The 14,154-nt window shown below is 38.6% G+C and overlaps 1 protein-coding gene across 1 annotated transcript; it reads left to right on the top strand.

Annotated features, from left to right (window-relative positions):
- Nucleotides 1–2,700: 2,700 nt before the first annotated feature.
- On the top strand, nucleotides 2,701–6,256 carry LOC132309729 (uncharacterized). The gene is made up of 2 exons (XM_059808013.1): nucleotides 2,701–3,492; nucleotides 4,043–6,256. Exons 1-2 carry the CDS (start codon nucleotides 2,701–2,703, stop codon nucleotides 6,098–6,100), a joined length of 2,850 nt encoding a protein of 949 aa, XP_059663996.1. The 3' UTR covers nucleotides 6,101–6,256.
- The last annotated feature ends 7,898 nt before the right edge of the window (nucleotides 6,257–14,154 follow it).

Below are 14,154 nucleotides of genomic sequence, written 5' to 3'. Positions count from 1 at the left end.
TTTTTTTCATTAGAATAGTATGTAGATGATATAAATTGAAATTAACCTTTTTACTCTGGCACTCTTTTTTCATTAGAATAGTATGTAGATGATATAAATTGAAATTAACTTTTTTACTCCGGCACATTAATGTAAATGAGGTATGAATAACTAGGTCTAGTTAATTAGACATTTTATGAAGAAAAAAACAATTAAAAATATTAAAAATTTCTTACACTTTTAGAATAGTATATATAGATATATATGTATATATTTATACTGTTAGAGCATCTCCAATCGTTATGTATATTTTTTTTTGTAAATCTGATGTGTCATAATAGATTTACACAAAAAAATTGAATTATTTATTTTTAGCTCCAGCGATTGTTTTATACTTTTTGTGTAAAAATATATTCCCCAATAATAATTCACCATTGTCATGTCTGAACCCCACATAATTTTTACAAACTTATTTAATATATGGTTGATTTGTTAGTGGAATAAGAAGAAGAAGGAAAAAAGAAATATGTTGATGTAGTTGTGTAAAAGGGTTACGTAAAATACACAGCAATTTAACACATTGATGATGTGACAATGTATCTTAACAGATTACCGAAAATAAAAAATAAAAAATTATATATTATACATGACCGTGTATATTTTACACCATAGTATTTTAACAAACTAAAAATACTCTTTAGATTTTAATATTATTATTGTTTGGAGGCTTTTAATTTGATCAAGTATAGTAGATATGCGCATGTGCTTGCCAGGATTAGTCACAGTCAGCATGGTCAATTTTGTAAAGCATTTTTTTTCTTGCCATGCACACGCAAATTGGTTGCTGGCCCAGCTTTTGATTTCAATTCTTATTGATTTGTTCCTCCGTTAGAAATTGGGTATGATATTTGTACTACCTTTGACTTTTCATTTAGATTTTAATATTGTTACTGTTTGGAGGCTTTTAATTTGATCAAGTATAATTATGCTTATGTGCTTGCCAGGATTCGGACCGAGCATTATAGGTAATTCGATAATCTAATGAATCATTAGTTAATCAATCTATATTCAATTATTTCGTTTATTTAATGTTTGATCCGATTATTTTGTTATATCCTCCTACGCAAATCAAAGAAATTAGAGGACAACAAAAACAATTAGCATTGCAAAATAACTTGAGGGAAAAAAGGTGAGAGAAAACCTGAAGATGAATAAAAGGGAGTTAAATAAGTTTTTTGTACCCTTTGTTCAGGAGCTAAAAAAATCTAGGTCTTGTAGGAACAATTCCTTAATGGTAATTGTAGAGCTTGTAAAAAGGAAGAAGAAGAGGGGAAAAGAGAGAAAATACTGCACACATCAAATAAATTAAGGATCAAGAAAAACAATTAGAATCGTGAAAAAAACTTGTGGGTAAAAGAGAAAAAGAAAATCTGAAGATGATTTTCGTAAAAATAAAAAAAAGAGTTCAAACCAAGAAAAGAACATAAAAAAAATAATAATAATAATAAAATAAAAAAGAGTTTGAATAGGTTTTTGTACCCTTTCTTCAGTAAGAGCATGGCAATTTTAGGGCTTGTAAGAAGAAAGAAGATGGAAAAATAAATAAATAAAAATTAGGACTTGTAAGAATAACACAAATTAGGATTCATATCAAAATTCGATCCATCAACAACAAATAAGATATTAATGTATTTTGGTGGCTAGGCTTGTGTTTTGCCTTTGCCACTCCTAGCTTTTGCTACGCGCAGCGTTTGGATGGGTTTTTATTCCTTATTTCATATCTCTCAAAAAAAATAAGAAGATAGGAATATAAATGTTAGTATTTAAATAGTATTTTCATAACTTTGAAACTGTTCTCAACAACTAAAAAAAAAAAAAAATTATTATTTCACTCATATCCCTTGTAGTTAAAAAAAATATGATAATAATTTGATTTTAATCATTTTTCTTCAAACAAAAATAATATCATTTCTTTTATTTTCTCTTCCATGAGTCCAAATATAAATTAAAATTATTATTATCCTTTCATTTCATATCTTTTTCTTTTAATTTTTTTCATGACTAATATTATTATTTCTTTTACTCGGATATATCTTAGTGTTATCAATTGACAATGATTATCAAATTCAATTTCACTTAGTGTTATCAATTGACAATGATTATCAAATTCAATTTCACGGACACTCAGCCAGAAGAAGTGCACATGGCAAGTCCACTTCCATCACTCATCACTCTTCTTATCTTCTTGCCGTCCCCTTTGGTTGTGTCGCGAAATTTCACAGTCTTCCCTGATGTTGACTAGGTCGTTGCCGTATTAGATAATGTTTTAATGCAACGTGGCTCTCCTAATTACTCTCCAAAGAAAAAACCGGAATCTCTTATTTCGAGGATAAGGAAAAAAATGCACATATGACTTGACTTTGGCACAGTCCAAGTCTAGTTCCTGCTGTGAGACCGTGAAGCATATACATTCTTACATATATATATATATCAGGTCACTGATGGTAAACGTAACATCCCAATTTTTAACTCCAAAAATAGACACTTTGCATAATTAATGACAATTTTTTCAAGTTTTGTTCCTCCATTATTGAATTAAGAAAATACTTATTCATATACAGTACGATACAAATCTCCCACGCTTGACGCTTATCGTCACTTCTATAAGTTAAGAGGCATCACACAGCATGTGGTAATCAAGTAGACTCAATGGTTATGGCAATGGAGTACTCTTTATTGACAATCATCTCCTCACAAAGGAGGTATCAACTTACATGCTTTAATGCTTTCTGGCTTCTCTTTCTCTTCACTGTCCTCTCCACAATCTCTGTCTCATCTTCTACAACTCCACCCTCTTACTCTGATCACTGTGATTCAATTGTTCCCAAGTCCACCCCAACCGATCCCGACTACACCACCTTGCCACATCTCCTCCGTATACCCAACGGTCGCTACACTGGTGGTGACAAAATTCTTGTTAACACCTCGTCTGATCAATTCTACTTTGATTACGACAAGTATCTCTCCTTTACCACCCGAAAAGTTTATAAAACCAAAGCCAGTGATGTTTATAATATTGAGGCCTACTTGACCTTTTCCCAATCTTACTATTCTAATTATCGTTCTCGGAGAGGTGCACTGAAATTCCTATTGAATGGATTCTGGTCTGAATCTTCTGGGAAGCTTTGTATGCTGGGCTCGGCATCTTGGCACTCAAGAGAAGGTAACTCTCTTGAACTTGACGCTGTTCTTGAGCTTAATTTTGCGAAGAATGCAACTATCTTAACTAGTTTGGTTAATGGAACATTGGAGAGCTTGAGTTCTTCTGATGATTTGAATTACTTTGATCCAATTTCAATATTGGCTTTCCCTTCCATGAGTTACTACAATTACACATTGGTTTCGAAGGAATTAGATAGTGGGTTCCCTGGTGGAATTGATATTCCACAGAATCCCTCTCTTGGATTGCAACCGGGAAGTATATGTTCAACGCTCTCCGGGCACCAAATTAAGGTATTTAGAGCCGGCCATATACATGCTATGAGTTATTGTCCCACTTGAAAAACACCAAGGTCGCACATAGCTCAGATCGGGTTAACTAGGCGGTAATAGTAATCACAATGAAGGTCAAAGTCCTTGTGTGTTTCGCGAAGTTTTCTTTTAACCGTCTTGGTTCTTCTCTTACCGACAGAAAGATAACAGTAGACCTTACATTTTTCTCTCTGTTGTTGCTTGGCATATCATATTATTCTGCTAACTTTTGGTACTAGTTCCACATTAGTTGGAAACAACTTACAAGTCCTATTATATCAATAAAGTCTAGGCATGTTATTTGGATTAATGATTTAGGATGCCATGCACGAATGAAGGTGAAAGTCCTTGTGTGTATGTGCGCGTGTTTTGCCTGTTTTCTTTTAGATTGTCTTGCCTCTTCTTTCCGTTTATATGACACTGATACAGACAAAAAGCTTCTTCATCCCTTCTCATAACTCTTTGGAATGAAGAAAGAAGACTCTTGTCAGTAAGATCAGCGATGAAGACTGAATTTCTGGATCTGCAACAGGAGGATATGACTGTGGCTGAGTATGAACAGAAGTTCATTAATTTGTCATTATTTGCACTAGAGGAGGTCAATACGGAAGAAAAGAAGAGAGACCGCTTTGTGAAAGGGTTGATATGGCCGATTAAAGTGGTGATCATAGGTAGTCCTGCATATACTACTTATATCCAGGTGGTTAATGCCGCTTTACAGCACTGCCAGATGAGGAGTGATTACCGGAAGTCCAAGGGAGATAAGCGGGCTAACCGAGACTACCAGACAGTGGAGAAAGGAAGCAGCAGTGGTGCCAAGTCCAATGATCGGGGCAGATTTCAAGGACATCAACCTTGGAAGAAAAACAAAGGAAACCCAGATGTGCAGAGGGATGGAGTCCCTAATCAGGGTAGACAAGGTGGGATACCTCAGACCGGACAAGAACAGTGGTCGGGAAGTCAACAGAGGAGGCAGGCAGGTCCTTTTACGGGACGTTGTTATCACTGTAGAGAGATTGGGCATCCGGCCAAGATGTGTCCCAAAGCTAAGCAGGGACAGTATGGGCAGCCGAGACCTAATCAGCCGTTACCTCTACCGGCCCCACCGATGCCACGTGGGCAAGTTCAAAATGTTCCGGCACTTCCAGCACCACCATTTCCTCCGGGACAACCTCCACAGCAGTTGCATCATGGCAGAGTTTATAACTTCATGCCACATAATGCGCAGGCTCCTCAGGCTATTGAGGGTATGTTTTCTATACATGGTAGAACTGCTCGTATACTGTTTGACACGGGTGCATCACATTCTTTTGTGTCTAGATCTTTTGTTATCTTATCTGGTATGACGACTCAGTTATGTGACCAACCTCTTAATATTTATACACCATTGGGAGTTGGCGCAATTTTACGAGAGCGTAGCGGTGATATCCTTATAGATATGGGCCGGCTTCGATTTCTTGCAAATTTGTTAGTGTTAGATATGCATTCGTATGATGTTATACTTGGGATGGACTGGTTATCTCAGTACCATGCTCAGGTTAACTGTTACGAAAAGTCTATTGTATTTTCTATACCAGGACAGGAGATGTATCTTCTTGTTGTACCACAACCTGATAGAGGGCTTAGCACTTATTTATTCGTTCTTGAGGAGGACTCACAGGAAGCGGCTGCGGTATCTCTTGACAGCATCCCGGTAGTACAGGAATTCCAGGATGTATTCCAGGAAATTCCAGGCTTGCCACCGAGTCGAGAGATAGACTTTGTCATTGATTTAGCTCCAGGCACTACGCCTATTGCTAAGGCGCCGTACCGAATGGCACCAGTGGAGATGCGAGAGTTGAAAGATCAAATTCAACAGTTGCTCAGCCAGGGATTTATTCGCAGGAGTACTTCACCATGGGGAGCACCAGTACTGTTTGTAAAGAAGAAGGATGGATCTCTTCGTCTTTATATTGATTACAGAGAACTGAACAAGGTCACTGTTCGCAACAAGTACCCGTTGCCCAGAATTGATGACCTGTTTGATCAGTTGAAGGGAGCTACTTACTTCTCAAAGATCGATTTGAGGTCTGGTTATCATCAGCTACGAGTCAGAGAACAAGATGTTCCAAAGACAGCATTTCTCACAAGGTACGGATCTTATGAGTTTCGTGTTATGCCCTTCGGTTTAACGAACGCTCCAGCTGTCTTTATGGACTTGATGAATAGAGTATTCAGAGAATACTTAGATCAGTTTGTCATTGTTTTCATTGATGATATTCTGGTTTACTCTAAGTCGGAGAAGGACCATGCCAAACATTTACGCACAGTATTGCAGACACTTCGAGAACATCAGTTGTTTGCGAAGTTTGAGAAGTGTGAATTTTGGCAGAAAGAGGTCAAATTTCTGGGACATGTAGTGTCAGAAGAAGGGTTAGCAGTAGATCCAGCCAAGGTTGCGGCCGTTATGGAGTGGGGACAGCCTACCTCACCGACAGAGATTCGCAGTTTTCTGGGATTGGCAGGGTATTATCGCAGGTTCATCCAGGGATTTTCTAAAATTGCGGGTCCACTTACTCATCTGACTAAGAAGAATGTACCATTTGTATAGGATGATTCTTGTCAGACTGCTTATGCTGAGTTGAAAAGTAAGTTAACTTCTGCACCTGTCTTAGCCACACCTCAGAGTGGAATCGAGTATTTAGTATTTACCGACGCTTCTTTGAAGGGTTTGGGTTGTGTGTTGATGCAAGAAGAGCGACCAGTTTCTTATGGGTCTAGGAAGCTTAAGCCTCATGAGCTTAAATACCCGACTCATGATCTAGAGCTCGCAGTAGTGGTTTTTGCCTTGCGTATTTGGAGACATTATCTTTTGGGGGAGACTTTTCGATTGTTTAGTGATCATAAAAGTCTACAGTATTTGTTCACACAGAGGGAACTGAATATGAGACAGCGCAGATGGTTGGAGTTCGTGAAAGACTATCATTTCTCTATTCAGTATCATCCAGGGAAAGCGAATGTTGTAGCAGACGCACTCAGCCGCCGACCCTATGTCAGCCTTTCAGCTTTGTTTGCAACAGAGTGGGATGCTTTGAAGACTGTTGATGAGTTAGCAGACGCTTTTATGGCATGTGTGGTAGTAACTCCTTCTATCATTCATCAGGTCATTCAAGCGCAACTCTCAGATCAACAGTGTATTGATCGGGTTTCGGAATTAGCCTCCGGAGATGTTCCTTTTTATTCTATAGGGACTGATGGAGGATTGAGGTACAAGGGACGTTTAATTGTGCCTTCAGCTGACAATTTGAGAAATGTTGTGATGAGAGAGACACACACTTCTCAGTTCTCTGTACATCCAGGGGGAGACAAGATGTATCAGGACATGAAACGCCAGTTTTGGTGGGCCGGCATGAAAAGAGATATAGTTATCTTTGTCTCTAAATGTAGCACCTGTCAGATGATTAAGATTGATCATCAGAGACCGCCAGGATTGTTACAGCCACTTCCCATACCAGAGTGGAAATGGGAGAGTATTTCCATGGACTTCATAGAGGGATTACCTACTTCACAGCAAAATCACAACTCTATTTGGGTCATTGTTGATAGATTGACCAAGACCGCTCACTTTCTGCCTGTTTGGTCAAACTTTACGTCAGAACAGTATGCTAAGCTGTATATTGCAGAAATGGTGAAACTTCATGGCGTACCATTGTCCATCGTATCAGATAGAGATCCGAAGTTTGTATCAGGATTTTGGAGGAGCTTTCAGCAGGCTTTGGGTACAGAACTTTATCTTAGCACTGCTTATCATCCTCAAACAGATGGACAGACTGAGCGAGTTAATCAGATTTTAGAAGACATGTTGCGGGCATGTGTTCTTGATTTTAAGGGCAATTGGGAGGAATATTTGCCGCTTTCAGAGTTTGCTTATAACAATAGTTATCAGAAAACTATTGGTATGGCACCATTTGAGGCTTTGTACGGTAGACCGTGTAGGTCTCCTGTCTGTTGGCTTGGAGTTGGTGAGAACAGCTTTTTGGGTCCTGAATTTATTAAGGACACGTCAGAAAAGATCGCTATCATTAGGGATCGGATGCGTACAGCTCAAAGCAGACAGAAAAGTTATGCTGACCGTCGAACTCGTGCTTTGGAGTTTAAGGTTGGTGATCAGGTTTTGCTTAAGGTTTCTCCTATGAAGGGAGTAATGCGGTTTGGGTCAAAGGGTAAGTTATCGCCTCGGTTTGTGGGTCCTTTTATGATTACAGATCGGATTGGGGCAGTAGCTTATCGTCTGGCTCTACCAGATAATCTTCATAGGGTACATAATGTTTTTCATGTATCCATGCTGCGGAAATTTCTACGGGAAGAAGATCGATATCAACACATTGATGTGGGTGAGATTGAGTTGCAACCCGATGCAACCTATTTGGAACAACCTTACTGTATTCTCGATCGTAGGAATCAGATACTGCGCACGAAGACTATTCCATTAGTATGTGTACAGTGGAGTCATCATAGTGCTACAGAGTCTACTTGGGAACGGGAAGATATTATCCGTGCCAAGTATCCAGAGCTTTTTAATACAGGTATGTAGTGAATTTCGGGGACGAAATTCCGTTATTAGGGGGGGAGAATGTAATACCCCGTATTTTATTTCAGAGTTTAGTTTATTTAAAAAATTCATTTATGTGAGGATTTCTTTACTTATTATTGTGCATGCTACATTATTATATTAAGTTCATTTAAATGTGCATGTAAATTAATAGTGTATGTTAAAATAGTAAATTTATTCATTTAATTATGCATGTATTATTATTAATAAATTTATTTGTTGGTTATGCTTATATTAATCATTATTAGTTAATTAAAGTATTATATTTGTATTATAAAGTATTATAATGATATAATGTATTCTTATGTAATAATAATAATAATAATAAAAGTTTAATAATAATAATAATAGTTTAATAATAATAATAATAATAATAATAATAAAATAATAATAATAATTATAAAAGTTTATTAATAATAATAATAGTTATAATAATAATAATAGTATTAAACCAATGTCATGATGAAATTAGAGATTAGGATAGGATTTCATCAATGTTTATGGGTGGACTTGAAGCCTTATGGTTGGGAAGGTGGTTAGTAAATGTAAAAATTAGATATTTGTAATATTTATATTATATAATTTGTATATAAATTAGCTAGCCTACCTTAGAAGGAAAGAAAGGGAGTTAGAAACAAATTATAAATTCTAGTGAGCCATTGTAAAAGTGTGGAAAGGAAGAGAGAGAAAGAAAGGAGCTTGGACCGGTGTAGGGAATTTACCCGACTACGCGCAACCGGCGGATTTATTTTAAATCCAAAAAGGCAAGTTATTATCTACTTTTCCCCTTTGAATCCATAAATTATTCATTTAATTTATTTCGGGTTTTTTTAGAGACTAGAAACCATGCTAGGAGTTTCAATAAATTATTTTTAGTTTATTAAAATAATGTGTTTTAATTATTAAAGAGGTTAGTTATTTATTTATTAGCCTATGTAATTAAAATATAGCTGAAAATAATTAAATAGGGCTTTAGGGATTTTTCTAGAATTTTCTAGATTTTTCCGCGGCTTTTCTGCAATTTTCGGCGAGCCTCCGGCGAGGATTCCGGCCACCGGCAGTGAAGAAGATGACCGGAGTGATCCGGTGTGCTGCGGCGCATGGTAGGTTAGTGCGCGCGTGCATCCTGGCCATTGGTAGAGTCTGATTGATCCGGTGCATTGCAGTCCATGATACTGCAGTACACCCGGATCAAGAACCTTTGGATTAAGTAGATTAATCCAATGCAGCATGCCCACGGAGAATCGGTACAACAGACCAACCAGCACACGCCACGTCAACAGGAACCATTAGTGCACGCGTGGCAGCGCGTGCGCGCGCGTGGCTGATGCCAGACGCGCGTGGAGGCGCGTAGGAGGTTCTAGACGCGCGTGAAGGCGCGTGTAAGCGCGTGCGCGTGTGAGAAAAGTGGCGGTGCGTGTGGGAGGCTCTGGGAGGCGCGTGAGGGCGCGTGTGGGGTCTCTACAGCTACTGGAAAAGTCCAGAATACCCCTAGGGACTGTTTTGTAAACTCCAGAACCTTAAACTTGGATTTTTAGGTACTGTGTTGGTATTTACGGGTTTAACGGGCCACGAAATTATTATTTTAATACCCGTTACTTATTCTTATGGCCGATTAATCTTTTCTAAGCATTTATTGGCTCGTTTACAGTACGGATACTAATGTGATTTATTTAACGACATTGTTAAATATAAATAGTGTTACTATCTTATTAAATGGTATCAAACATTACTGTTAAATTAAATAATGCCATGGTTTTAGTCAGATAAATTATCCATGATATCTTATGGGATGTTTATACTGTTAAATGATATATAAACCATGATTATTATGCTGTGTGCATTTCCGGAAATAAATGGACTGTTTAATTATGTAGCATTTATATTATATGGATGTGTTGCCATATAGAACCATGTGAGCGGGCTAATAAGTTTAGACTCATTTATACCTTATGCATTCGTTGCTATAGACAGATGTGTGGCTGTCGGGGTATGTGGTTTAATATTATTGGCATGTGTTGCCTAATGGACATGCTCAGTATATTTAGCAATATTATTGGCATGTGTTGCCTAATTTGTATGCTCAGTATATTCATCAGTACTTTGAGAGGTGTTATCACTGTGTAGTTCGTTATAGTCTGTGTTGTCAGTATCGTGCACCATGTATAATAGCTGATTTCCCGGGTAGGGAAAGGCGACACTTAACCACCTAGTGTGAGTCTAAGTGATCACCGTCTATTCTGGTTGAGGTCATGTTATACATTGGATGGTTCCCTTAGGATGTATACAGATATAGTACTCATCCGGATATAAATGATTAATTTATTTGATTCTCTGATTTGGGTCATAGTAGAGAGGACTTGCTCGTGGGGTTGACCCACCATTGTTGTTATTTCAGGATACGGTCAGTACCCGTTCCAAGGTTGAGGTTAGCAGTGTGGGACCACCATCCGAACTCATCTACTCTTACGATCCAGTTCAGGGTAGAAGTTTTATGTATTACTTCAGTTTCAGTTTTTATTTACTTTTGACGTTGAACTCTCAGGGTTATATTTAGGGATCCTTGACATAGGATTTCCAAGTTGTAACGAAGTACTGTATTAAATAAAGGATGGATGGATGTTGTATTATTTAGTGTTCCTTTCTTGTCTAAATTCTTTTATTATCATCATTTTGTATTCCATGCTTGTATATTGCCAATTGTTTTTGATATCCCTCGTTTTTCGTGTATAAGCCTGATCAACTTATGCGTGGAAAATGTGGGGGTGTTGCATACAAGCTCATCATCTTAAGACAGACGACTTTCAGAAAAAGCCTTAATGTGTGCCTCCATCTCTAAATCAAATAAATCAGTCTCGAAATCAAAGTTGTGAAAAAATGTCTCAATCTGCTACAGGTCTTGGTCTTGTACTGTATCACAAGAGTTTATTGTACTGATATCATCGTCATGTGGTGGCAGCATCGGATGAATATCGGAAGACGTTGCAGTAGTAGTTGCATCAAAATTGTCAACAAATGAGTGTATTTGCTGCAGGCCTTCTATTGTACAACAACAGTTGATATTGGGCAGATCAAAGAGTCTTGCAGTCTCATCATAGTAAGCTGGAAGAGGCTGAAAATTGGAGTACGTTCCAAGCGGAGTCTTTTATGGAGGAGTACTTGCAGAGGCCTCATCATGATCATATCGTATTTTTTTCTTCTTTCGATTAGGGTTTTCTTCTTTGGATACCTCACAAACATGCTTTGGTGCTCTCCTCAGATATTTAGAAGCATCTTTTTTGATCCTGCAAACAATATAATCTTGATCAGTACCTTCTTCTAGTCCATCCAAACTCACACCGCCCAGCGAATACTCATGCATAGTCTAATAACCTCTTGGCATGATCGACCATGCATCTTTCTTGATATTTGCTTCAAACGCCAACATTTTCTTGAAACCAAGAAGCTGTTTGTGCCCATTATAAATTTCCTCGAGCTTGTTTTGGCCATCCCAAGTCCTATACCCGGCTCTCCTTACAGCTCTATTCTTATCGCTAATTTTCTTCAACTTGGTAAAGACGTAGACAACGAATTGACATTTGTTTTTGTTACTCGTATGCCATGGATTTTCCTTTTTTATATGTCCCAGGGAGTTTTGCCGTAAAGATCAATGTCCAACATTACACCTTTAGGCATGCTCTCTCGCTTCATTTTTCTGCTCAGGTAATGGATGATTTCAACTTCTATGGGGGCGAAGTGAAACCCTAGCGAAATTAAAAACATCTCGAGATCGGAAACAAAGGAATTTATTGAGAAAAAATGGGACACCTTCCAATTACAGAAAAAAAGAGGGAGGATGACAATGATTGAGGTGGTAGTTGTAGTGACTTGGTAAAAAAGTTGATTGAGAAAAAGTGGGACTTACAGAATTACGAAATATAAGAAGATAAAGAGGAGTGTGATCAGTTTGCAAATAACGAAAAAGATGAAAAGGAGCGTGATCGGTTTGCAAATACAAAGGAGATGATTCTAACAGTGCCAAACCGGCAAATCATGCATGTAAACTCATGCTTCCGCACTCCAAACCGCACCACCATACGCCTCAAATGGTAATCCCACTCTTCCATGAGCTTTCACGCGCACTAGCAGTAATCCCGCACCTCAACGTGTCGGATCAGCTCCGTCATCGCGCCACTACGCACCATTAGTGATCATCCCACGCGCCTACTATACAAAAGCAATGAACAATGAACAAAAGGAAAAACTAGTAACTACACATACACGCTCATCATCTTAAGATAGAAGACTTTAGGAAAAAGCCTTAATGCGTGCCTCTATCTCAGAATTAAAGAAATCAGTCTCGAAATCAAAGTTATCAAAAAAATGACTCAATCTGCAGCAGGTCTTGGTCTTGTACTGTATCGCAAGAGTTCATTGTACTGATATCATCGTCATGTGGTGGAAGCTGCCGCTGAATATCAGAATACGTTGCAGTAGTAGTTGCATCAAAATTGTCAAAAAATGAGTCTATTTGTTGCAGCCTTCTATTGTACAACAACAGTTGATGTTGGGCAGATCAAAGAGTCTTGCAGTCTCATCATAATAAGCTGGAAGAGGCTGAAAATTGGAATACGTTCCAAGCGGAGTCTTTTGTGGAGGAGTACTTGTAGAGGCCTCATCATGATCATATTGCATCTTTTTTCCTTCTTCCAACTAGGGTTTTCTTCTTTGGATGCCTCACGAACATGCTTTAGTGATCTCCTCATACATTTGGAATCATCTCTTTTGATCTTGCAAACAACATAATCTTGTTCAGTCCTTTCTTCTAGCCCATCCAAACTCACACCGCCCAGCGAATACTCATGTGTAGTCCAATGACCTCTTGGCATGATCGACCACGCATCTTTCTTGATATTTGCTTCAAAAGCCAACATTTTCTTGAAACCAACAAGCTGTTTATATCCATTATAAATTTGCTGGGGCTTGTTTTGGCCATCCCAAGTCCCACACCCGACTCTCCTTATAGCTCTCTTCTTATCGCCAATTTCTTCAACTTGGTGAAGACGTAAGTAACGAATTGACATTTATTCTTGCTACTCGTATGCCATGGATATTCCTTTTTATATGGAGCTTTACTGTAAAGATCAATGTCCAATATTACACCCTTAGGCATGCTCGACATGCTCTCTTGCTTCACTTTTCTACTCAGGTAATGGAGGATTTCAACTTCTGTTGGGGCGAAGTGAAACCTTAACGTAATTAAAAACTTCTTGTGATCGAAAACAGAGGAATTCATTAAGAAAAAACAAGACGTCTTCCAATTACAGAAGAAGAAGGAGGAGAAGAATGATTGAGGCGGTAGTTGTAGTGACTTGGGAAAATAGTTGAATGAGAAAAAAAGGGACTTACAGTGTTACGGAATACAAGAAGATGAAAAGGAGCGTGATTAGTTTGCAAATACAGAAGAAAAAAAAGACGACCACCACCGAGGAGCGTGATCAGTTTGCAAATACAGAAGAAGATGAAGAGGAGCATGATCAGTTTGTAAGTATAGAGGAGTGTGATCAGTTTGCAAATACGGAAGAGATGATTCTAACCGCGCCATACTAGCAAATCATGCTTGCAAAGTCACGCTTCTGCACTCCAAACCGCGCCACCGTGCGCCTTAAGTGGTAATCCCACTATTCCATGTACTTTCACACGCACCAGCGGTAATCCTACACCTCAACGTGTCGGATCAACTCCATCACCGCACCACCACGCGCCATCATTGGTCATCCCACGCCTCGCCCAAACGCCCACAAACGTCAAATCCACGCCGCGCCACGTGTCAGGCCACGTCAACATCACCGCGTCATTCATCCACGTCGCGCCACATGTCAGGCCACGTCATCACCGCCGCATCATTCTGCCACATCAGCAACAGTACCAGCAATAGTGCCACATCAACTGTCACGTCAGCTATTAATCGTGTTTCCATCTTCATCATGGGTAAAAACCTATCTTCACCAAATCGTTTCCACCATGCCGCTTTCAAGATTTCATTTCCAAAATCAGGATATTGAGGGGGTTGT

Source organism: Cornus florida, unplaced genomic scaffold, assembly GCF_030987335.1.
Source record: "Cornus florida cultivar Cherokee Brave unplaced genomic scaffold, ASM3098733v1 CherokeeBrave_3.0.0_Hap2_Chr05, whole genome shotgun sequence".
Lineage (NCBI taxonomy): Eukaryota > Viridiplantae > Streptophyta > Magnoliopsida > Cornales > Cornaceae > Cornus > Cornus florida.
The sequence above is the reverse complement of the archived record's forward strand: the minus strand, read 5'-3'. Positions and strand labels throughout refer to the sequence as shown.